We start from the raw sequence: 25,122 nt of genomic DNA, 5'->3' as shown, positions 1-25,122 counted from the left end.
CTCAAGCAAACGAGCATTCCCTTATAAGGGCTTGTATAGAACAGCAGTCACAGCTCATACAATACATACAGCACGAGCACCTACCTAATACAGTGTACACCCCTCCTCCTCCCCAGTGGACCCCGCACCCCCTCGTCCTCCCCAGTGGACCCCGCACCCCCTCCTCCTCCCCAGTGGACCCCTCCTCCTCCTCCTCCCCAGTGGACCCCTCCTCCTCCTCCTCCACAGTGCACCCCTCCTCCTCCTCCCCAGCGCACCCAGAACGCCCTACCCCCAGCGCACCTGGCACCCCTCCACCTCCCCGGAGCAACCTACCACCCCTGCTCCCCAGCGCACCCAGAACCCCTCATCCTCCCCAGCGCACTCGGCACCCCTTCCCGCCACCACCCGGTGCACTCGGCACCCAGTGCAGGTTTCTCCCATCTGGCTGTAATAAGCTTAGACTTATCTTGGGGGAAGCAGTAAAAGGCTCCAGATGTAAATCCTCGGAATCTGACATAAGCCCCTTATAACAACATTAAGACGCCCGGAATTAACCCTGTCATCACCAGAGCAGCGACACATCAGATTCATAGAACATCCTATACAGTCACCCAGGAGGACTGTATACAGCCCTGACACCCCTGTATACCCCACTCTGTGTACTGTACATGGGTATATACTATACAGTCACCCAGGAGGACTGTATACAGCCCAGACACCCCTGTATACCCCACTCTGTGTACTGTACATGGGTATATACTATACAGTCACCCAGGAGAACTGTATACAGCCCAGACACCCCTGTATACCCCACTCTGTGTACTGTACATGGGTATATACTATACAGTAACCCAGGAGGACGACTGTATACAGCCCAGACACCCCTGTATACCCCACTCTGTGTACTGTACATGGGTATATACTATACAGTAACCCAGGAGGACTGTATACAGCCCAGACATCCCTGTATACCCCACTCTGTGTACTGTGCATGGGTATATACGATGATTAGAGGTATCGTCAGTGTTATGAGGAGCTCCCGACCTTCCCTGTGACAGAGTTAGCTTCTCCCCGGAGGGGGAAGGGGGATCCCTGCGTCTCTGGCTCAAAGCCCGGAATCACGTAAATTATTCAATGCTGACCTAAGACTGTCACCAAGAAGTGTTTGGAGACATGCGAGACAAGCGCAGAGAACACCCCAAACCTGACCCAAACATAAACCAACTGGGGACACCCTCTACGCCATTTACACCGTCTGGCACGCGGTCCAGGGACGTCCCCGACACCATGGATGAGGGATACAGAGAAGTGGGTGCATCACCGGAACGGGGAATCATAAGAGAAGGGGCCAGTAGATTGAGTGATAGACTATGAGTGCACAGAAAGGGTTGGTAAGACCACCAGTCCCATGAAAAACAATTGCGAGCAACCAGTCCCTGGTTAAAGAACAGGTTCTCACTCACGTACAAGGCCAGGTACATTGCAGGAGCTCGTAGGACACGGATATCAGCTGAGGAGACGTAAGGAGCTTACACCTAAGAGCTACCGGAGTACACAACGCTCTCCAGAGCTGATAATAGGAGCCACATCTATGGGACACCGGGCAGCAGCAGTAGGGATCACTTATATCTGAGGTCCAGAGTGTTCTGTGTCCTCAAAGGACTAAGTGGTCACAATCTTGTAGAGATGATCCTCCTTGACATCTACTGGGGTGGGAAATATACACAACCCACAACATGCGTCATTCTGGAGGAGCCCCGTCCTGCAACAGCCGTCATTCTGGAGGAGCCCCGTCCTGCAACAGCCGTCATTCTGGAGGAGCCCCGTCCTGCAACAGCCGTCATTCTGGAGGAGCCCCGTCCTGCAACAGCCGTCATTCTGGAGGAGCCCCGTCCTGCAACAGCCGTCATTCTGGAGGTGCCCCGTCCCGCAACAGCCGTCATTCTGGAGGTGCCCCGTTCCACAACAGCCGCCAGAATGGAGGTGCACCGTCCCGCAACAGCCGCCATTCTGGAGGAGCCCCGTCCTGCAACAGCCGTCATTCTGGAGGAGCCCCGTCCTGCAACAGCCGTCATTCTGGAGGTGCCCCGTCCCACAACAGACGTCATTCTGGAGGTGCCCCGTTCCATAACAGCTGCCAGAATGGAGGTGCCCCGTCCCGCAACAGCCGCCATTCTGGAGGAGTCCCGTCCTGCAACAGCCGTCATTCTGGAGGAGCCCCGTCCTGCAACAGCCGTCATTCTGGAGGTGCCCCGTCCTGCAACAGCCGTCATTCTGGAGGTGCCCCGTCCCGCAACAGCCGCCAGAATGGAGGTGCCCCGTCCTGCAACAGCCGTCATTCTGGAGGTGCACCGTCCCGCAACAGCCGCCAGAATGGGGCACCTCCAGAATGGCAAAACATCTGTCATTCTGGAGGTGCCCCATCTCCCAGCATCCGCCATTCTGGAGGTGCCCCGTTCCACAACAGCCGCCATTCTGGAGGTGCCCCGATCCGCAACAGCCGCCAGAATGGGGCACCTCCAGAATGGCAAAACATCTGTCATTCTGGAGGTGCCCCATCTCCCAGCATCCGCCATTCCGGAGGTGCCCCGTCCCGCAACATCCGCCAATCTCGAGGTGCCCCATCCCAAAACATCTGTCATTCTGGAGGTGCCCCATCCCAAAACATCCGCCATTCTGGAGGTGCCCCATCCCCCAGCATCCACCATTCTGGAGGTGCCCCGTTCCACAACATCCGCCAATCTCAAGGTGCCCCATCCCAAAACATCCGCCATTCTGGAGGTGCCCCATCTCTCAGCATCCGCCATTCTGGAGGTGCCCCATCCACCAGCATCCGCCATTCTGGAGGTGCCCCATCCACCAGCATCCGCCATTCTGGAGGTGCCCCATCTCCCAGCATCCGCCATTCTGGAGGAGCCCCATCTCCCAGCATCCGCCATTCCGGAGGTGCCCCGTCCCGCAACATCCGCCAATCTCGAGGTGCCCCATCCCAAAACATCTGTCATTCTGGAGGTGCCCCATCCCAAAACATCCGCCATTCTGGAGGTGCCCCATCTCCCAGCATCCACCATTCTGGAGGTGCCCCGTTCCACAACAGCCGCCATTCTGGAGGTGCCCCGTCCCGCAACATCCGCCAATCTCAAGGTGCCCCATCCCAAAACATCCGCCATTCTGGAGGTGCCCCATCTCTCAGCATCCGCCATTCTGGAGGTGCCCCATCCACCAGCATCCGCCATTCTGGAGGTGCCCCATCCACCAGCATCCGCCATTCTGGAGGTGCCCCATCTCCCAGCATCCGCCATTCTGGAGGTGCCCCATCTCCCAGCATCCGCCATTCTGGAGGTGCCCCATCTCCCAGCATCCGCCATTCTGGAGGTGCCCCATCTCCCAGCATCCGCCATTCTGGAGGTGCCCCATCTCCCAGCATCTGCCATTCTGGAGGTGCCCCATCTCCCAGCATCCGCCATTCTGGAGGTGCCCCATCTCCCAGCATCCGCCATTCTGGAGTTGCCCACCCCACACTTGGAACATCCCGGCAGTGGTATTAGTGAACATTGCCAGAACTTCCTCAGGACTGGTCATTATGTTACAGTAAACAAGTTCTGTGCATTCGCCATGTTTCTTGACCCCATCAAGGCTGCCGAGAACTGGACCTTCAGTAAAGGACAGCAGGCGCCGTATTCCTAACACTTTTTCCTGTCCAGTTCCAGCAATGCAGCATGGCCACTACACAGCGTGAGGAGCTTCGCTTAGCAGACGAGGACCTACCCTCCGCCGTAAGAGTGACCTCTGACTGATGAGGGTGCCGGGCAACGAATCCCTTCCATTAAAGCTTTACACTCACAATACACTGGAGCACAAGACGTGTACAGCTCTGAATGTGACTGGAGGAGGTGCTGGACTTACCTTGAAGACTTCAGAGAAGAAGCCGGATCCGATCTTCTCGCAGTAGAAGTCGTCGATACGGGCGAGGTTGGACACGGCGCTGCGCAGGGCCCGGTAGGAGGAGGGACGCATACGACACGAGCCCTGGCTGCTCAGCATCGCCCCGTGCCCATCTCCAGCGTATTCCACATCTCCTGCCGATTCCATAGCCAACGACTGGTCACATGACCTGGACTCAAAATGTACGACACCAGAGCCTTACATGGTCCGCATAGAGCGCACCAATGGAGAGGGGCCCCCAACATAAACCAGGGGCCACAGACCACAGCAGCTCATTCCTTGGGAGATCAGAGAAGATGAAGCCAGTAAATCCACCAGAGATTTTCCCATGGGCAGCTCTAGGGCCCCTTAATAGCGGCAATCCACAATGGTCGCCCTCCAATCAGCGACAATCCAAGGGGGCGCCCTCCAATCAGCGACAATCCAAGGGGGGCGCCTTCCAATCAGCGGCAATCCAAGGGGGGCGCCCTCCAATCAGCGACAGACCAAGGTGGGCGCCCTCCAATCAGCGGCAATCCAAGGTGGGCGCCCTCCAATCAGCGGCAATCCAAGGTGGGCGCCCTCCAATCAGCGGCAATCCAAGGTGGGCGCCCTCCAATCAGCGGCAATCCAAGGTGGGCGCCCTCCAATCAGCGGCAATCCAAGGTGGGCGCCCTCCAATCAGCGGCAATCCAAGGTGGGCGCCCTCCAATCAGCGGCAATCCAAGGTGGGCGCCCTCCAATCAGCGGCAATCCAAGGTGGGCGCCCTCCAATCAGCGACAGACCAAGGTGGGCGCCCTCCAATCAGCGACAGACCAAGGTGGGCGCCCTCCAATCAGCGGCAATCCAAGGGGGGCGCCCTCCAATCAGCGGCAATCCAAGGGGGGCGCCCTCCAATCAGCGGCAATCCAAGGGGGGCGCCCTCCAATCAGCGGCAATCCAAGGGGGGCGCCCTCCAATCAGCGGCAATCCAAGGTGGGCGCCCTCCAATCAGCGGCAATCCAAGGTGGGCGCCCTCCAATCAGCGGCAATCCAAGGTGGGCGCCCTCCAATCAGCGGCAATCCAAGGTGGGCGCCCTCCAATCAGCGGCAATCCAAGGTGGGCGCCCTCCAATCAGCGGCAATCCAAGGTGGCCGTCTTACCCCATAAAAACCCCAAAGTACTGCCCTAATACTACCCTCCTGACAACCACCTGTCACCTGATGACACCCACCTGCGCCCTATAACACCCTCCAGTATATACGTCACCCTAGTATCACCCTCCTGTCTCCTGATGACACCCTCCTACATAGATGTCACCCCAGTATCACCCTAGTATCGCCCTCCTGTGCCTTTTAACACCCTCCTATATAGATGTCACCCTAGTATCACCCTCCTGTCTCCTGATGACACCCACCTGTGCCCTATAACACCCTCCTATACAGATGTCACCCTAGTATCACCCTCCTGTGCCCTATAACACCCTCCTATACAGATATCACCCTAGTATCGCCCTCCTGTGCCCTATAACACCCTCCTATACAGATGTCACCCTAGTATCACCCTCCTGTGCCCTATAACACCCTCCTATACATATATCACCCTAGTATCACCCTCCTGTGCCCTATAACACCCTCCTATACAGATATCACCCTAGTATCACCCTCCTGTGCCCTATAACACCCTCCTATACAGATATCACCCTAGTATCGCCCTCCTGTGCCCTATAACACCCTCCTATACAGATATCACCCTAGTATCGCCCTCCTGTGCCTTTTAACACCCTCCTATACAGATGTCACCCTAGTATCACCCTCCTGTCTCCTGATGACACCCTCCTATACAGATGTCACCCTGGTATCACCCTCCTGTCACCCTGGTATCGCCCTCCTGTCACCTGATGACACCCACCTCCCACTAGCTGTCACCCTGTTACACCCCTCAGATAGACGTTACCCCAGTGATACCCGCCCGGTGAGTCTCCGTCACTCCCGGGAGCGGCTCCGCGTCCGCCCGATCATCACGGAGCGCGACACCGAGAAGCAGAGGCCGAGGCGGGGGCGGGGCTACAGACGGGAGTGGGCGGGGAGGAGGAGACACAGGAGAGACCGGAAGAGGCGTGAACATTCCCGAGAACAGAGAGGCGGGACATCCGGAAAAGGCCGAAGAGACTCAGGGGAGAGGCGGGACATCCGGAAAAGGCCGAAGAGACTCAGGGGAGAGGCGGGACATTCGGAAAATGCCGAGGAGACTCAGAAGAGAGGCGGGACATCCGGAAAAGACCGAAGAGACTGAGGGGAGAGGCTGGACACCCGGAAAATGCCGAAGAGACTGAGGGGAGAGGCGGGACACCCGGAAAATGCCGAAGAGACTGAGGGGAGAGGCGGGACATCCGGGAAATGCCGAAGAGACTCAGGGGAGAGGCGGGAAATCCCAGGCATAGAGAGATAGATATTAGATATGATGAGGAAGATACCAGAGAGAGAGAGAGAGAGAGAGGGAGAGATACCAGAGAGAGAGACCAGAGAGAGAGGGATACCAGAGAGAGGGAGAGACCAGAGAGAGGATGATACTAGAGAGATACCAGAGAGAGAGGGAGAGAGACCAGAGAGAGAGATACCAGAGAGAGGGAGAGATACCAGAGAGAGGGAGAGAGACCAGAGAGAGGGAGAGAGACCAGAGAGAGGGAGAGAGACCAGAGAGAGGGAGAGACCAGAGAGAGGATGATACTAGAGAGAGACCAGAGAGAGGGAGATACCAGAGAGAGAGGGAGATACCAGAGAGAGAGATACCAGAGAGAGAGGGAGAGAGACCAGAGAGAGGGAGATACCAGAGACAGAGAGAGATACCAGAGAGAGGGAGAGAGACCAGAGAGAGGGAGATACCAGAGACAGAGAGAGATACCAGAGAGAGAGAGGGAGAGAGACCAGAGAGAGGGAGATACCGGAGAGAGACCAGAGAGAGGGAGATACCGGAGAGAGGATGATACTAGAGAGAGACCAGAGAGAGGGAGATACCAGAGAGAGAGATACCAGAGAGAGAGGGAGAGAGACCAGAGAGAGGGAGATACCAGAGAGAGGATGATACTAGAGAGAGACCAGAGAGAGGGAGATACCAGAGAGAGGATGATACTAGAGAGAGACCAGAGAGAGGGAGATACCAGAGAGAGAGGGAGATACCAGAGAGAGAGATACCAGAGAGAGAGGGAGAGAGACCAGAGAGAGGGAGATACCAGAGAGAGGATGATACTAGAGAGAGACCAGAGAGAGGGAGATACCAGAGAGAGAGGGAGATACCAGAGAGAGAGATACCAGAGAGAGAGGGAGAGAGACCAGAGAGAGGGAGATACCAGAGACAGAGAGAGATACCAGAGAGAGAGAGGGAGAGAGACCAGAGAGAGGGAGATACCGGAGAGAGACCAGAGAGAGGGAGATACCGGAGAGAGACCAGAGAGAGGGAGAGAGACCAGAGAGAGGGAGAGAGACCAGAGAGAGAGAGAGATACCAGAGAGAGAGGGAGAGATACCAGAGAGAGAGGGAGAGAGACCAGAGAGAGGGAGATACCAGAGAGAGAGAGAGATACCAGAGAGAGAGAGAGAGATACCAGAGAGAGAGGGAGAGAGACCAGAGAGAGGGAGATACCAGAGAGAGGGAGATACCAGAGAGAGAGAGAGATACCAGAGAGAGAGGGAAATACCAGAGAGAGAGGGAAATACCAGAGAGAGAGGGAGAGAGACCAGAGAGAGGGAGATACCAGAGAGAGACCAGAGAGAGAGAGATACCAGAGAGAGAGAGAGAGATACCAGAGAGAGAGAGAGAGATACCAGAGAGAGAGGGAGAGAGACCAGAGAGAGGGAGATACCAGAGAGAGGGAGATACCAGAGAGAGAGGGAAATACCAGAGAGAGAGGGAAATACCAGAGAGAGAGGGAGAGAGACCAGAGAGAGGGAGATACCGGAGAGAGACCAGAGAGAGGCAGAGAGAGGGAGAGAGACCAGAGAGAGGGAGAGAGACCAGAGAGAGAGAGAGATACCAGAGAGAGAGGGAGAGATACCAGAGAGAGAGGGAGAGAGACCAGAGAGAGGGAGATACCAGAGAGAGAGAGAGATACCAGAGAGAGAGAGAGAGATACCAGAGAGAGAGGGAGAGAGACCAGAGAGAGGGAGATACCAGAGAGAGGGAGATACCAGAGAGAGGGAGATACCAGAGAGAGAGAGAGATACCAGAGAGAGAGGGAAATACCAGAGAGAGAGGGAGAGAGACCAGAGAGAGGGAGATACCAGAGAGAGACCAGAGAGAGAGAGATACCAGAGAGAGAGAGAGAGATACCAGAGAGAGAGGGAGAGAGACCAGAGAGAGGGAGAGAGACCAGAGAGAGAGAGAGATACCAGAGAGAGAGAGATACCAGAGAGAGAGAGAGATACCAGAGAGAGAGAGAGATACCAGAGAGAGAGAGAGATACCAGAGAGAGAGGGAGAGAGACCAGAGAGAGGGAGAGAGACCAGAGAGAGAGAGAGATACCAGAGAGAGAGAGAGAGATACCAGAGAGAGAGGGAGAGAGACCAGAGAGAGGGAGATACCAGAGAGAGGGAGATACCAGAGAGAGAGAGAGATACCAGAAAGAGAGAGAGGGAGAGAGACCAGAGAGAGGGAGATACCAGAGAGAGATACCAGAGAGAGAGGGAAATACCAGAGAGAGAGGGAGAGATACCAGAGAGAGGGAGATACCAGAGAGAGGGAGATACCAGAGAGAGAGAGAGATACCAGAGAGAGAGAGAAATACCAGAGAGAGGGATACCAGAGAGAGAGGGAGAGAGACCAGAGAGAGGATGATACTAGAGAGATACCAGAGAGAGAGGGAGATGCCAGAGAGAGAGAGGGTAATACCAGAGAGAGGGAGATACCAGAGAGAGAGTGAGAGAGAGAGAGAGACCAGAGAGAGAGACCAGAGAGAGGATGATACTAGAGAGATACCAGAGAGGGAGAGATACCAGAGAGAGAGGGAGAGATACCAGAGAGAGAGGGAGAGATACCAGAGAGAGAGGGATACCAGAGAGAGAGGGAGAGATACCAGAGAGAGAGGGAGAGATACCAGAGAGAGAGGGATACCAGAGAGAGAGAGGAGGGGGCATTACCAGAGATAGACAGAGGGGGGGCGATACCAGAGAGAGAGGGTCTGATACTGAGGAGATAATGGAGAGAGAGCATCCGATACTGAGGAGATACCGGAGAGAGAGAGCATCCGATACTGAGGAACTGGGGGCAATACCGGAAATCAGGTCCGAAACTGAGTAGAAAGGTGCGATAACGGAGAGAGGGTCAGTAACTGAGAAGATAGGGACAATATCGGAGAGAGGGACGATATCGGAGAGAAAGAGGGTCCGTTGCTGTAGAGAGAGAGGGTCCGATACTGAGGAGATAGCAGTGACACCGGAGGAAGAGAGGGTCCGATACTGAGGAGATAGGGGCGATCCCGGACAGAGAGGGTTTGATACTGAAGAGAGAGGGGCGGTACCAGAGAGAGAGAGAGGGACCAACACTGAGGAGATAGCAGCAATACCGGAGGGAGAGAGGGTCTGATACGGAAATATGGGCGAAATCGGAGAGCCTGTGATTCTGAGGAGATGGGGTGATACCAGAGATAGAGCAAGAACATCTGATATATTGAAGAGATGATAGGGACGTTATGCAAGTTTTCTAAACTGGTGGAATCCAGATATGCCTAATTGTCCAAAGCGCCACATTTTCATCAAAAGTGATCAAGGTCTTACTGAAAGTGAACAAAGGCAATGCTTTACTTAACCCCTTGCCTCTCCGTGGCGGATATATCCGTCACTGAGCGCAGTGAGTTAGCGCTCAGTGGCGGATATATCCGCTAGCTGCGCAACATGCAGACATTAGGTCATCCCGTCGCGAGACATTCCCCCTCTGACATCACAGGACCTGTCATGGCGGTCCTGTGATGTCGATCTCTGCGATTGGCCCGTCTGTACAGATGGCCAATTGCAGCGATCGGAGACTGCGGGCTGGCCGCTCCGGGGTTAAATTACATCATCCCGTCGCGAGACATAGCTTCGGTATGCCGGGATCACGAGGGGACGTCCCCCTCTGACTTCACAGGACCGATCTGATTGGTCCTGTGATGTCGATCGCTGCGATTGGCCCGTCTGTACAGACTGGCCAATCGTAGCGATCATTTACTGGGGAGGGCAGATCCAAGACCCTCCACGCTCTCCAACGCCGCCATTCTGCATTTGGTAGTGTTGGAGAGCAGAGTGTCTTGGGATCTGTCCTGTAGAGTGTGCATAAACCACTACACCCATCCTCCATACCCCTCTCAGTGTAATCCCACTTCCCTGTACTATACCCCCCATCGTCTGTATTCCCTTTCCCTTCAAACTGCACTTTTAAGTGCAAATCGTGTGGAGGAAAAGGCGTTTAGTGGAGGAAAAGGCGTTTAGTGGAGGAGAAGGCGTTTAGTGGAGGAGAAGGTGTATGTGGAGGAGAAGGCGTTTAGCGGAGGAGCAGGCGTTGTGAGGAGAAGGCGTTGTGTGGAGGAGAAGGCATTGTGTGGTGTAGTGAAGTAGGTGGAGTGGTGTAGGTATAGTGTAGGTTGCATACTATCCCCACCCCATCATGTCCCAGAAGACATATACTGATTTGGAGGTCTATAATTATATGGCCTCCGATACGGAGTCAGCTAGTGGGGACGAGTGTCCGTTTTATTTGTCTACCTCGTCCCCACAAAGCGACTCTGAGGAACCTCCGAGAAGGCGCTTACGTAGTAGTGCCGATGTGCCCAGGACTTCTGCTGGAGTGCCCGGGACTTCTGCTGGATTGCCTGGGAGTTCTCCTGGAGTTCCTATCCAAGGCACTAGAACAATAGAAAAGATGTCACCATTCTATTGTACTGTTACTTCAGCGGCTCTTCAGCTATACTGTGGCACCACAATACTTTTGCAGCCAAATTGGCCACCAAAAACCCAATGGTACGAACTCTGTTCTGGACATCGCTGTAAGACAATGCAGCAGTTCACATCCACATGTCTGGTATTGCCGTACGCGGAGGAAAAAATTTTGGGATGTAAATTTACCTCAATTTTCTTCTGAATGTGTGTATTTTAGGGCTAAATGAGGAAAATCGTAATGAAAAATTGAAATTTCAGAATTTCAAATCCATTTTTGTTTGCTTCCGGAAAAATAATAAAAGGGTTAACAGACTTCTTAAATGCTGATTTGAATAGGTTGAGAAATTCATAAAACTTAATTGATCACCAAAAATTTCGCATTTTTCCAAAACTTCAAACCTTCTCACATCCGTAAAAAAAATGGAAACGTAAAACAATAATGGAAATAAAAAGAAGACCAATGGCAAAAGGTTTCTACCAAAAAAAATTTGTGGTGTGACTTTTTGTCTAAAAAGTATAACATTTAAAACTTTGAAAATTGTAAATTTTTTCAAATTTGTCCAAAATTTTTACCCCCAAAAACGGATTACCGAAATGATACTACAATGTCTCACGAGAAAACATTCTCAAAATCACAGGGAGATCTTAAAGCGATGAAAAGTTATTACCACAGGAAGAGACACTGGTCACATTTCTAAAAAAAGGACTGAGCACTAACGCACAAACAGGCTGCGTCCTTAAGGGGTTAAAGTGCATGGTAACAGCAGAGCCCACAAAGAAATGGAGCAAATATGTTTTTTCACTAATTTCACTATATTTGGAACTTTTTTCTTACTTCCCAAAGTACCACATACAGCTCTGTGCATGGGGGAAAAAGTTATAGGTAAAGATAGTGAAACATGGTAACACAATAAAGGACCAGGGTTAAAACAAGTCGCACCCACCTGGTGCTCATGTGGTGGAGGACCATGTCCGCTTCTTGGGATTGTTAACGTGTTTGATGCTATTGTCATTCACTGCAGAAATTATGGCCAAGAAAAGCGCAAATATGCAGGTCTGGTTCTGAGATGATGGGGCAGATTGTGCTCTTATTCTCACTCTCTACTCTCATGGGGGAGCTGAAGTGCTGACATGGTTAGCCCACATTTACTAAAATGAGCGCAGTCTGTACTGTGTGCAGTTACCTGTGTAGTGTTTAGGGGCGAGATTCATGATTTGTGGCACCTGTTCTTAATTCTGGCGCCCCCTGCACTGCTCCGACAGAGTGCACTAACTACTGCTGGATGTCTCTCCACAAACTACAGCAGGATATTGTAGCCCACAGTAAAGGTAGCCACATTGGGGCTCATTTACTAAGAGTCTGTGGAGCGCATTTTCTTTGGGTTTCCCGATGATTTCCGTTTTGCGCCGAATTGCCCCCGGGATTTTGGCGCACGCGATCAGATTTTGGCGCATCAGCGTCAGCTTGCACCAGACAAAAATCAGGGCTATGGCGGTCGGACAACCCAACGGATTCGGGCAACGCGCAGGATTTAACATTTAGAATTGTGTCGCAAGACAGTGCACTTACATGCACCAGGAAGAAGAAGGTGAACTCCGTGGGACCTCAGCACAGAAGCGACGGATTCAGGAACTCGTGCGCATTATCTTAGTGAATTGCGGCAGACTCGAATCCTCGACGGGTCAACGCACCGCGGGATCGCGACAGGACCAAGTAACTAAATCTGCCCCATTGTGGTTGCACTTCATTCGGGAGGGGGTGACGTCAGCTTCCTGCTGCCACATGTTAGCATGCTGCAACATTTGCCTTGCTGCAGTCCACCATGTATAAGCTTGCCCAACTCTATGGGACACATTTACTTACCCAGTCCTGTCGCGATCCCTGCTGTGCGTTGTACGATCATGCACTCTTCCACGATTCACAAAGATCGTGCGCCCGATATCCTGCATGTGTCTTCCCCGCTCAGGTCCCCGGAGTTCACCTTCTTCTTCCTGGTGCATGTAAGTGCATTGTCTGTGTATAATGTGCTGTGCGGGGAGTCACTAAGATCGTGCACCCGATATCCTGCATGTGTCGCTTTCCCGCTCAGTTCCCCGGAGTTCACCTACTTCTTCCTGGTGCATGTAAGTGCATTGTCCGTGTATAATGCGCTGTGCGGGGAGTCACTAAGATCGCGTGCCCGATATCCTGCATGTGTCGCTTCCCCGCTCAGGTCCCCGGAGTTCACCTTCTTCTTCCTGGTGCATGTAAGTGCATTGTCCGTGTATAATGCGCTGTGTGGGGAGTCACTAAGATCCTGCGCCCGATATCCTGCATGTGTCGCTTCCCCGCTCAGGTCCCCGGAGTTCACCTTCTTCTTCCTGGTGCATGTAAGTGCATTGTCTGTGTATAATGCGCTGTGCGGGGAGTCACTAAGATACTGCACCCGATATCCTGCATGTGTCGCTTTCCCGCTCAGTTCCCCGGAGTTCACCTTCTTCTTCCTGATGCATGTAAGTGCATTGTCCGTGTATAATGCGCTGTGCGGGGAGTCACTAAGATCGCGTGCCCGATATCCTGCATGTGTCGCTTCCCCGCTCAGGTCCCCGGAGTTTACCTTCTTCTTCCTGGTGCATGTAAGTGCATTGTCCGTGTATAATGCGCTGTGCGGGGAGTCACTTTGATCGTGCACCCGATATCCTGCATGTGTCGCTTCCCCGCTCAGGTCCCCGGAGTTTACCTTCTTCTTCCTGGTGCATGTAAGTGCATTGTCCGTGTATAATGCGCTGTGCGGGGAGTCACTTTGATCGTGCACCCGATATCCTGCATGTGTCGCTTCCCCGCTCAGGTCCCCGGAGTTTACCTTCTTCTTCCTGGTGCATGTAAGTGCATTGTCCGTGTATAATGCGCTGTGCGGAGAGTCACTTAGATCGTGCCCCCGATATCCTGCATGTGTCACTTTCCCGCTCAGGTCCCCGGAGTTCACCTTCTTCTACCTGGTGCATGTAAGTGCATTGTCTGTGTATAATGCGCTGTGCGGGGAGTCACTAAGATCCTGCACCCGATATCCTGCATGTGTCGGTTCCCCGTTCAGGTCCCCGGAGTTCACCTTCTTCTTCCTGGTGCATGTAAGTGCATTGTCCGTGTATAATGCGCTGTGCGGGGAGTCACTAAGATCCTGCACCCGATATCCTGCATGTGTCACTTCCCCGCTCAGGTCCCAGGAGTTCATCTTCTTCTTCCTGGTGCATGTAAGTGCATTGTCCGTGTATAATGCGCTGTGCGGGGAGTCACTTAGATCGTGCCCCCGATATCCTGCATGTGTCGCTTTCCCGCTCAGGTCCCCGGAGTTCACCTTCTTCTTCCTGGTGCATGTAAGTGCATTGTCTGTGTATAATGTGCTGTGCGGGGAGTCACTAAGATCCTGCGCCCCGATATCCTGCATGTGTCGCTTCCCCGCTCTTGTCCCCGGAGTTCACCTTCTTCTTCCTGGTGCATGTAAGTGCATTATCCGTGTATAATGCGCTGTGTGGGGAGTCACTAAGATCCTGCGCCCGATATCCTGCATGTGTCGCTTCCCCGCTCAGGTCCCTGGAGTTCACCTTCTTCTTCCTGGTGCATGTAAGTGCATTGTCCGTGTATAATGCGCTGTGCGGGGAGTCACTAAGATCCTGCGCCCGATATCCTGCATCTGCCGCTTCCCCGCTCAGGTCCCCGGAGTTCACCTTCTTCTTCCTGTGCATGTAAGTGCATTATCCGTGTATAATGCGCTGTGCGGGGAGTCACTTAGATCGTGCCCCCGATATCCTGCACATGTCGCTTCCCCGCTCAGGTCCCCGGAGTTCACCTTCTTCTTCCTGGTGCATGTAAGTGCATTATCCGTGTATAATGCGCTTTGCAGGGAGTCACTAAGATCGTGCGCCCGATATCCTGCATGTGTCACTTCCCCGCTCAGGTCCCCGGATTTCACCTTCTTCCTGGTGCATGTAACTGCATGTCTTGCGACACAATTTTAAAGTTAAATCCCACGCTCAGTCCGAAGCCGTCGGATCGTCCGTCAGCAACCCCCCCCCCCGATTTCTGTCGCATGAAAGTCAGCGCGACTGCGCCAAAATCCGGTCGTGTGTGACATAATCCCCTTCTAAATTGCTGTCACAGCGGCGCAAATCGCGAAAATTTCTAAAAGCCGACGAAAGTGTGATCCGCGGGACCCTTAGTAAATAAGCCCCTGCGAGATCATGGAGATGAGCGCTTCCTTCCACAATGTCCAGGTCCATGTAGTTTTCTATCTTTTGTACTTCTATTGGTTCTTACATGTAATGCATATAAGCCTAACCGATTGTACAGCTGTATGGAATTAATGCTGCCCCACAAATAATTGTAATAAAATTACCAATACAGAAACATTTTGAAACCAGTAACTATGAAACATTTTGACTGTACGCTTGCCCTAGGATATTAGGTTCATTGGAACTATAGGCAGTACCCGGGTTACATACAAGGTAGGTACTGTAGATCTGTTCTTAAGTTGATTTTGTATGTAAGTCGGAACTGTATATTTTATCATTGTAACCCCAGAGACAATTTTTTTGGTCTGTGACAATTGGATTTTAAAAATTTTGGATTGTCACAAGAACAAAGATTAATAATAAAGCTTAATTGCAGACACTTGTGATAACTGTTACAGCTTTTTGTAGCCTAAGGATAAAGTACAGTAATTTAACAACATCCAGAGGTGCGTTTGTAACCAGGGGTCGTCTGTAAGTCGCTTGTTCTTAAGTAGGGGACCGCCTGTACTAATAAACTTACTTTACAATACAATATGATACAATAAAGCTTTATTGATCCCTTTGGAAGTTGTGGTGTACATGGCCCCAGCATTTAGATTACACAAAAGAAAAATCATAGACAGTGAGAAAAACAGATGTAACACAGGAAATAGTGGTACCATATGGCTGGGGGGGGGGACTTTCGTGGTAGGGGCGAGCGGGGGTTATTAAGTTGGTTTGGCTGCTTCTTGAATACATTTGGTGTAAAAATTGATGGCTCTCGGTATAAAGGAGTTCTGTAACCTCGTTCGGTAGCTGATCTGCCCGTACCGGTCACTTCTCGTGTTCCGATGTTGGAGTAGTTCTTGGTGCATTGGATGCAGTGGGGCAGATTTACTTACCCGGTCCGTTCGCGATCCAGCGGCACGTTCTCTGCGGTGGATTCGGGTCCAGCCAGGATTCACTAAGGTAGTTCCTCCGACGTCCACCAGGTGTCGCTGCTACGCTGCGGAATGCACTGAAGTCCACCGTCCTATCGTGGGTGAAGGTAAGTGCTTGTCGAGCGACACTTTTTTTTTTACATGCAGTGGTTTTTCCGAATCCATCGGGTTTTTGTACGGCCACGCCCCGATTTCCGTCGCATGCGCCAAAATCCCGGGGCAATTCAGGAAAAATCGGCGCAAATTGGAAAAATTCGGGTAACACATCGGGAAAATGCGAATCGGGCCCTTAGTAAATGATCCCCAATGTGTTTCCTGCAATGGAAATGAACTTGCTGCGACTCCTAACCTGCCAAATACTGTCATTGGGCTCAATCTATCGCCAACAATGCCTCGTGACCTTATGGTGATTTTGGACAGCCAATTATACTCCTGTTTTTTGACTGAGCCTCCCTAGCAGACAATGGCATAGCAAATAAAGCTTGCGATAGTAGATTGTAAAACATCTTTAGAATTTTATTACAGATGTTGAATGACTTAAGTTTCCTGAGGAAGTACATGCTGGAGGAAATGAGTGCCACGTCGCTGCTCGCTGTCCATTCTCGCTTATCATCGGTTACAACACCGCGATAGTTCTAGATATGGACCTTGTCGATGGCTCTGCCTCTGATTAAGATCGGATGTTTTCTTCCTCTGAAGGTCTATGACTATTTCTTTATTTTTTTCCACGTTTAGTAGGAGGTTAGTTACAAGTCTGTGTCCTCTCCTGTTCCAGTATATTAATATATGGATGTGGCAAGGAGACCGCCGAAGTATCTGCGCCGCCGTCACGAGACTTTGGTGATAGTAGGCGCAGCCGCCATGTGAGCCGGCGATGCGCATGCTCTAATGCTCCTGAGGGCTCTCAGGGGTGAAGAAGGGAGGGTGGGGGGAGGCGGAGACGGCACTCTGCATGCCTCCTATTGTAAGTTAATGCCCAAGCGCTGTGACGTAGAGACAAGCACAGAGTGAGCTAAATCCTCCACTGACCAAACCTCACAATGAAAACCAAGAAGATTTTCAAACAAGTCAGGGACAAAGTGGTTGAGAAGTAAAGGTCCGGCTTGAGTTATTGCTGCGGCACCATCACCCTTTTTTGTTTTTGCACTTTTCAGAGCTGTGAGAGGTCATGATTAGTGATACCAAGAGAACATTAGGTCATCAGAAACTTTGGTCAGGGCAGTCTCAGTGGAGGGATTGGGTCGAAAACCAGTTGTAGTTCTTCAAGGAGAAAGTTGGACGAGAGGTAGGAAGATAGGCCTAGGTGGACATGCTGTTCCAGGAGTTTTGAAGCAAATGGAAGTAGTGAAATAGGGCCATAGTTCACCGGAGAGGATGGGTCCAGAGATGGGGGTGACAGGTGCATGTATAAAGGAAGATGGAACAAGACCAATGGAAATAGAAAGGTTAAAGAGATGAGTTGGGCCTGGATGAGCACAGGGGGAAGTTGGGGATAAGATGTGACGGAATTGGGTCAAGCGCAGTAGTTATATATGAGCTTGACAGCATTAAAGAAACTTTCTCATCAGTAAGGGAAGAGAAGTTAGTTAACAGGGATTGGATATCCTGGGTGGGTTGCAGGGGATGAAGGATGAAACTTTTCGTGATACTTTCTATTGCAGTATATGGAAAATTTGCTATAGATCTGTAAATGTATGCCACTGGCACACTGTTACAGATCTGCAACAATGACAGGTTCTGGTGTCTTTTAAAGACTCCAGGCTGTCCAGGCAACTGATTGACGCTCCTCGTAGATGTCACCCCGCTGCCCATTTTTGCCTGCTGTCGGTGGCAGTCAAAGGGTTAATGATCGATTCCAGCCCCCAATTTTTATTCTGGCTGGATCAATATAGAAGCTCTTATCTCACTTGTGTCACCCCTCATCTTCACAGACTGTAAGCTCTTGTGTCCCCCCTCATCCTCATAGACTGTAAGCACTTGTGTCACCCCTCATCTTCACAGACTGTAAGCTCTTGTGTCCTCCTCATCCTCATAGACTGTAAGCTCTTGTGTCCCCCTCATCCTCATAGACTGTAAGCTCTTGTGTCCTCCTCATCCTCATAGACTGTAAGCTCTTGTGTCACCTCTCATCCTCATAGACTGTAAGCTCTTGTGTCCCCCCTCATCCTCATAGACTGTAAGCTCTTGTGTCACCCCTCATCTTCACAGACTGTAAGCTCTTGTGTCCTCCTCATCCTCATAGACTGTAAGCTCTTGTGTCACCCCCTCTTCCTCATAGACTGTAAGCTCTTGTGTCACCCCCTCATCCTCATAGACTGTAAGCTCTTGTGTCCCCCCTCATCCTCATAGACTATAAGCACTTGTGTCACCCCTCATCTTCACAGACTGTAAGCTCTTGTGTCCCCCTTCATCCTCATAGACTGTAAGCTCTTGTGTCCCCCCTCATCCTTATAGACTGTAAGCTCTTGTGTCACCCCCTCATCCTCATAGACTGTAAGCTCTTGTGTCACCCCCTCATCCTCATAGACTGTAAGCTCTTGTGTCACCCCCTAATCCTCATAGACTGTAAGCTCTTGTGTCACCCCCTCTTCCTCATAGACTGTAAGCTATTGTGTCACCCCCTCATCCTCATAGACTGTAAGCTCTTGTGTCCCCCCTCATCCTCATAGACTGTAAGCTCTTGTGTCCCCCCCTCATCCTCATAGACTGTAAGCTCTTGTGTCACCCCCTCATCCTCATAGACTGTAAGCTCTTGTGTCCCCCTTCATCCTCATAGACTGTAAGCTCTTGTGTCCCCCCCTCATCCTTATAGACTGTAAGCTCTTGTGTCCCCCCCTCATCCTTATAGACTGTAAGCTCTTGTGTCCCCCCTCATCCTCATAGACTGTAAGCTCTTGTGTCCCCCTTCATCCTCATAGACTGTAAGCTCTTGTGTCACCCCCTCATCCTCATAGACTGTAAGCTCTTGTGTCCCCCCTCATCCTCATAGACTGTAAGCTTTTGTGTCCTTCTCATCCTCATAGACTGTAAGCTCTTGTGTCCCCCCTCATCCTCATAGACTGTAAGCTCTTGTGTCCCCCCCTCATCCTCATAGACTGTAAGCTCTTGTGTCACCCCCTCATCCTCATAGACTGTAAGCTCTTGTGTCCCCCTTCATCCTCATAGACTGTAAGCTCTTGTGTCCCCCCCTCATCCTTATAGACTGTAAGCTCCTGTGTCCCCCCCTCATCCTTATAGACTGTAAGCTCTTGTGTCCCCCCTCGTCCTCATAGACTGTAAGCTCTTGTGTCCCCCTTCATCCTCATAGACTGTAAGCTCTTGTGTCACCCCCTCATCTTCATAGACTGTAAGCTCTTGTGTCCCCCCTCATCCTCATAGACTGTAAGCTTTTGTGTCCCCCTCATCCTCATAGACTGTAAGCTCTTGTGTCCTCCTCATCCTCATAGACTGTAAGCTCTTGTGTCACCTCCCCATCCTCATAGACTGTAAGCTCTTGTGTCACCCCCTCATCCTCATAGACTGTAAGCTCTTGTGTCCCCCCTCATCCTCATAGACTGTAAGCTCTTGTGTCCCTCCCTCAAACTCATAGACTGTAAGCTCTTGTGTCCCCGTTCATCCTCATAGATGAAATTCTTGTGTCACCCCCTCATCCTCACCGACTGTAAGCTCTTGTGTCCCCCCTCATCCTCACAGACTGTAAGCTCTTGTGTCCTCCTCTCATCCTCATAGACTGTAAGCTCTTGTGTTCCCGTTCATCCTTATTGACTGTAAGCTCTTGTGTCACCCTCCTCATCCTCATAGACTGTAAGCTCTTGTGTCCTCCTCTCATCCTCATAGACTGTAAGCTCTTGAGTCACCCCCTCATCCTCATAGACTGTAAGCTCTTGTGTCACCCCCTCATCCTCATAGACTGTAAGCTCTTGTGTCCTACTCTCATCCTCATAGACTGTAAGCACTTGTGTCCTCCCCTCATCCTCATAGACTGTAAGCTCTTGTGTCACCTCCTCATCCTCATAGACTGTAAGCTCTTGTGTCCCCCCCTCATCCCCATAGACTGTAAGCTCTTGTGTCCCCCATCATCCTCATAGACTGTAAGTTCTTGTGTCCTCCTCTCATCCTCATAGACTGTAAGCTCTTGTGGCCAGGGCCCTGACTCCTATTGCTCCATATGACTATTGGTAATGCATTTGTATTAGTCTCCTATCATTTGTACAGCGCTACTGCATATGATGGTGCAATATAAATAAAAACAATGATTATTATTATTATTAGGTGGTGTCAGGGGTAAAGTTCCTCCAATATAAAGACAGGAAAGAAGCAAAACGTAATCACAGGCAAAATGATGTAAAATAAAGGTGTTTTCTTTATTCCATGGAGATAAGTTGTGACTCTTCCCCAGGACTCAGGACGGATCCCACGAAAATACCGGATGAGCCGCAGCGACCGACCTCAGGTCATTAACAAGGAAGGAATCCGGAGACTTAGTGACACTGACGGGACGTCCGGATTGGAATCTGTTACTATAATGGAGGGGATGAGATATACATAGAGATGGGACACAAGTGGCAGCGCACCTGGCAGGAAGCGTGGAGACACCACGGTGGCACATAGCACGTGGCAGGTGGAGACCCGGCAAAAGATTTTGTGTTGGGGTCTTGGCGCTTTAAGGTTTTCCTCTGACACCAATGACCAGTTGATGGGAATTTCCTCCTAATGTAATTTGCTTCCAGGGGTTTTGTGTAGTGGAGATGAGGGGTCTACATGGGTTCCCTTCCTTCTCCTCCCTCCCCTGTGGATGGATGTGTCTGTCTGTCTCTTGGTTACACGTGTGGGGGCTCGCGTCTTCTAGGGAATTCGTGTAGCTGAGATGAGGGTCTACCAGTTACTACTTGGGTTCCCTTCCCTTTTCTCCCTTCCCTGTGGATGGACGTGTCTGTCTGTCTCTTGGTTACACGTGTGGGGGCTTGCGTCTTCCAGGGGATTTGTGTAGTGGAGATGAGGGTCTACCAGTTACTACATGGGTTCCCTTCCTTCTTCTCCCTCCCCTGTGGATGGACGTGTCAGGCTCTTGGTTACACGTGTGGGGGCTCGCGTCTTCCAGGGGATTTGTGTAGTGGAGATGAGGGTCTACCAGTTACTACATGGGTTCCCTTCCTTCTCCTCCCTCCCCTGTGGATGGACGTGTCTGTCTCTTGGTTACACGTGTGGGGGCTCGCGGCTTCCAGCCATTTCCGTTGATGTTCTGTGGTCGGAAGCTTCTGCTTTCTGTACATTTCCTGAAACTTCCACATCGCAGATTGTGCTGCAGAGAGAAGAAGGAGATGAGGAGGTTCTGTGTCCCGGCTCTGCTGATCCTACTGTTAGGTAAGTCCACCATGAGTGGTCACGCCCTGAGATGCCTTCACCCAGCATGTGGTCCTCACCACAGCGGCTCATCCTCTCCACCGACCTTTCATTACTTTGTCACATCTTTCTTCCTTTACATATCGTTCCTTCCACAGACCTGATCTATCGGATTGTCCCTTTGCGGAGCCAGTTGAGGGCTCGTTAATGGTCTAAAACTTGTCCTTCCTGAGGGCTACATGTACTGGGAAGCTGGAAGAAGTCTCTTCTGGACTATGTATTTAGGGCTCTTACTGTGTAGTTTGGTTTTGTCTTTATACCTTAAAATGAAAAACTTTGGACTCCCCCCCCCCCCCCGACTCTTGCATCACCATACTGTGACACTTGTGATCGTCTCTGGAGGGAGTTGTGAAGGAATCATTTTGAGGATATGACTTTTCCATTGATGAGAATATCAAATTCTCTCCTGTTATATGTAGCAGAATGACTCCACCCATCATCTCTTCTGCCGTTATTAGCACTTAATTCATTAACTAACGAGGTGATCCGTGGGATCATTACTGTGGGGAGCCCTTCACATCTGGTCCAGAGCTTCTGTCTTCTCAGTCTCTGGAGATGATACATAACCCGTGGTACTTTTTCATGGTCCACGTGCCATCAGTTTCGAAGGCGTATTTCCTGCGTGTCATCAGTTTCGGAGGTGTATTTCCTGCGTGTCATCAGTTTCGGCGGCGTATTTCCTGCGTGTCATCAGTTTCAGAGGCGTATTTCCTGCGCATCATCAGTTTCGGAGGCGCACTTCCCGGGTGTCATCAGTTTCGGAGGCGTATTTCCTGCATGTCATCCGTACGTCACTCATTCGCGCTGATCTGTTATGAAGAACGGAAGGCTGATAAATGAGGTCCCTGGTTTGTCTCCGTCCATTGAGGGGTCATATGAATGTGTTACTTAGCAACTGATCCACAAATACGGACGACTCCTGTGTGACACCAGTAGTTTTATCTTCCCATAGACTTCCCTGGGACGGCACCGGCAGTAACTGGATCTGCTCAGAGATCTCCACGGCCTCTACAGCGTTCAGTAAGACACTCGTCATTGTGGAGCCTAGTAAAGAGGACCTGTCACCCTTACAGAGGACCTGTCACCCTTACAGAGGACCTGTCACCCTTGTAGATGTAGAGTGTTACACTTCTAGCGTTATCAGAACCTTCCGCTAACACTGTAGCACCGTACAATAGGAATCTGTCCAGCGTATTCATAAGGGGGCGGTCCAAGGAAGCAGTGACTGCCGCAACAAGCGGTATGGGAGGAGCTAACATGGCTACATTAGCGCTTGTGCCTTTTTTTTAGGGTGACAGGTCCTCTTTAAAGGAAATCAACCATTTAAAAACACAAGAAACCATCTAAAGCTACTCACCTGCGCTACTCACCTGCCCTACTCACCTGTGCCACTCACCTGCATTCCTCTTCATTCCAATCTCAGCACTGTCCTTCAGGGCTGGGACAAGCTGTCCGCTGCAACAGGCTGCTTATTACCCGGGCAGAAGGAAGATGAAAGCACTAGAGAGTAGCACAGGTGAGTAGTGCAGGTGAGAAGTGCAGGTGAGTAGTGCAAGTAAGTATTACAGGTGAGTAGTGCAGGGAAGTAGCACAGGTGAGTAGTGCAGGTGAGAAGTGCAGGTAAGTAGTGCAGGTGAGAAGTGCAGGTAAGTAGTGCAGGTGAGTAGTGCAGGTGAGAAGCGCAGGTGAGTATCACAGGTGTGTAGTGCAAGTGAGTATCACAGGTGAGTAGTGCAGGTAAGTAGTGCAGGTAGGTAGCGCAGGTGAGTAGCGCAGGTGAAAAGTGCAGGTGAGTAGCGTAGGTGAGTAGCGCAGGTGAGTATTACAGGTGTGTAGTGCAAGTGAGTAGTGCAGGTGAGTAGTTCAGGTGAGTAGTGCAGGTGAGTAGCGCTGGTGAGTAGTGCAGTTGAGTAGCGCAGTTGAGTAGCGCAGGTGAGTAGTGCAGGTGAGTAATGCAGGTGAGTAGCGCAGGTGAGTAGTGTGGGTGAGTATCACAGGTGAGTAGTGCGGGTGAGTAGCACAGATGAGTAGCCTTAGATGTTTCTTGTGTTTTTAGATGTTTGGTTTCATTTGAAGTTCTCCCCAATTATTGCATTTTGTTGCGTTATTACATTTTAGCTTCTTCTCCCTTATTTGGTGCCCGGTGGATCAGAGACCAGGATAGATGCGAGAGATAGATACGAGAGATAGATACGAGAGATAGATACGAGAGATAGATGCGAGAGATAGATGCGAGAGATAGATGCGAGAGATAGATGCGAGAGATAGATGCGAGAGATAGATGCGAGAGATAGATGCGAGAGATAGATGCGAGAGATAGATGCGAGAGATCGATGCGAGAGATAGATGCGAGAGATAGATGCGAGAGATAGATACCTAAACATGTATCACCTATAATCCTTCCAGGCCAGAGACCTTTCTCCAGGGAATTTGTTCCCTTAACATTTACAGGGTTGTCCACCAATCCCAACCTTTTACAGAGTAACAGGCTCACCCATATTATAATTACCCTATTAAAGTTTAGGGTTCACCGCCGGGATCCACGGATCATGTGACCACGTAGGCAGCAGAACTGAGGACTTCCTGTGACATCACAGGTCCTGCTGCTTGTGGAGACAGTAATGACGCCATCCTCCATGGTTACCTCTCCCATCAGTGGTTGGAGGATGGAGGAGGGCACAGACTGGGAACCATTACTGTCTGCCTCCTGTGCCGCACACTGATTGTGGATATGGTGGAGGCCATGCAGGTCCTCCATGGTCACCTCTCCCATCAGTGGTTGGAGGTTGGAGGATGGAGGAGAGCACAGACTGGGAACCATTACTGCCTGCCTCCTGTGCCGCACACTGATTGTGGATATGGTGGAGGCCATGCAGGTCCTCCATGGTCACCTTTCCCATCAGAGCATGGAGGATGGAGGAGGGCACAGACTGGGAAAAATTACTGTCTGCCTCCTGTGCCGTACACTGATTGTGGATATGGTGGAGGCCATGCAGGTGCTCCATGGTCACCTCTCCCATCAGTGGTTGCAGGATGGAGGAGAGCACAGACTGGGAGTCATTACCGTCTGCCCCCTGTGCCGTACACTGATTGTGGATATGGAGGAGGCAATGCAGGTCCTCCCTGGTCACCTCTCCCATCAGTGGTTGGAGGTTGGAGGAGGGCACAGACTGGGAGTCATTACCGTCTGCCCCCTGTGCCGTACACTGATTGTGGATATGAAGGAGGCCATGCAGGTCCTCCATGGTCACCTCTCCTATCTGTGGTTGGAGGTTGGAGGAGAGCACAGACTGGGAACCATTACTGTCTGCCTCCTGTGCCGCCCACTGATTGTGGATATGTTGGAGGCCATGAAGGTCCTCCATGGTCACCTCTCCCATCAGCGGTTGGAGGTTGGAGGAGGGCACAGACTGGGAACCATTACTGTCTGCCTCCAGTGCCGCACACTGATTGTGGATATGGTGGAGGCCATGCAGGTCCTCCATGGACACCTCTCCCATCAGTGGTTGGAGGATGGAGGAGAGCACAGACTGGGAGTCATTACCGTCTGCCCCCTGTGCCGCACATGATTGTGGATATGGAGGAGGCAATGCAGGTCCTCCCTGGTCACCTCTCCCATCAGTGGTTGGAGGTTGGAGGATGGAGGAGAGCACAGACTGGGAACCATTACTGTCTGCCTCCTGTGCCGCACACTGATTGTGGATATGGTGGAGGCCATGCAGGTCCTCCATGGTCA

The 25,122-nt window shown here is 51.5% G+C and overlaps 1 protein-coding gene across 1 annotated transcript in view; it reads right to left on the bottom strand.

Moving 5' to 3' along the window:
• Positions 1–4,269, bottom strand: part of LOC140110284 (dual specificity testis-specific protein kinase 2-like) — a 44,097-nt gene extending 39,828 nt beyond the window's left edge. The window contains exon 1 of the mRNA XM_072132129.1: positions 3,889–4,269. Coding sequence (XP_071988230.1) covers positions 3,889–4,074 — 186 coding nt within the window. The 5' untranslated portion in view covers positions 4,075–4,269. The remainder of the gene's footprint in view (positions 1–3,888) is intronic.
• Between the last annotated feature and the right edge of the window lie 20,853 nt (positions 4,270–25,122).

This window comes from Engystomops pustulosus, unplaced genomic scaffold (genome assembly GCF_040894005.1).
Source record: "Engystomops pustulosus unplaced genomic scaffold, aEngPut4.maternal MAT_SCAFFOLD_238, whole genome shotgun sequence".
Classification (NCBI taxonomy): domain Eukaryota; kingdom Metazoa; phylum Chordata; class Amphibia; order Anura; family Leptodactylidae; genus Engystomops; species Engystomops pustulosus.
This window is presented reverse-complemented; position numbering and strand designations above follow the sequence as displayed.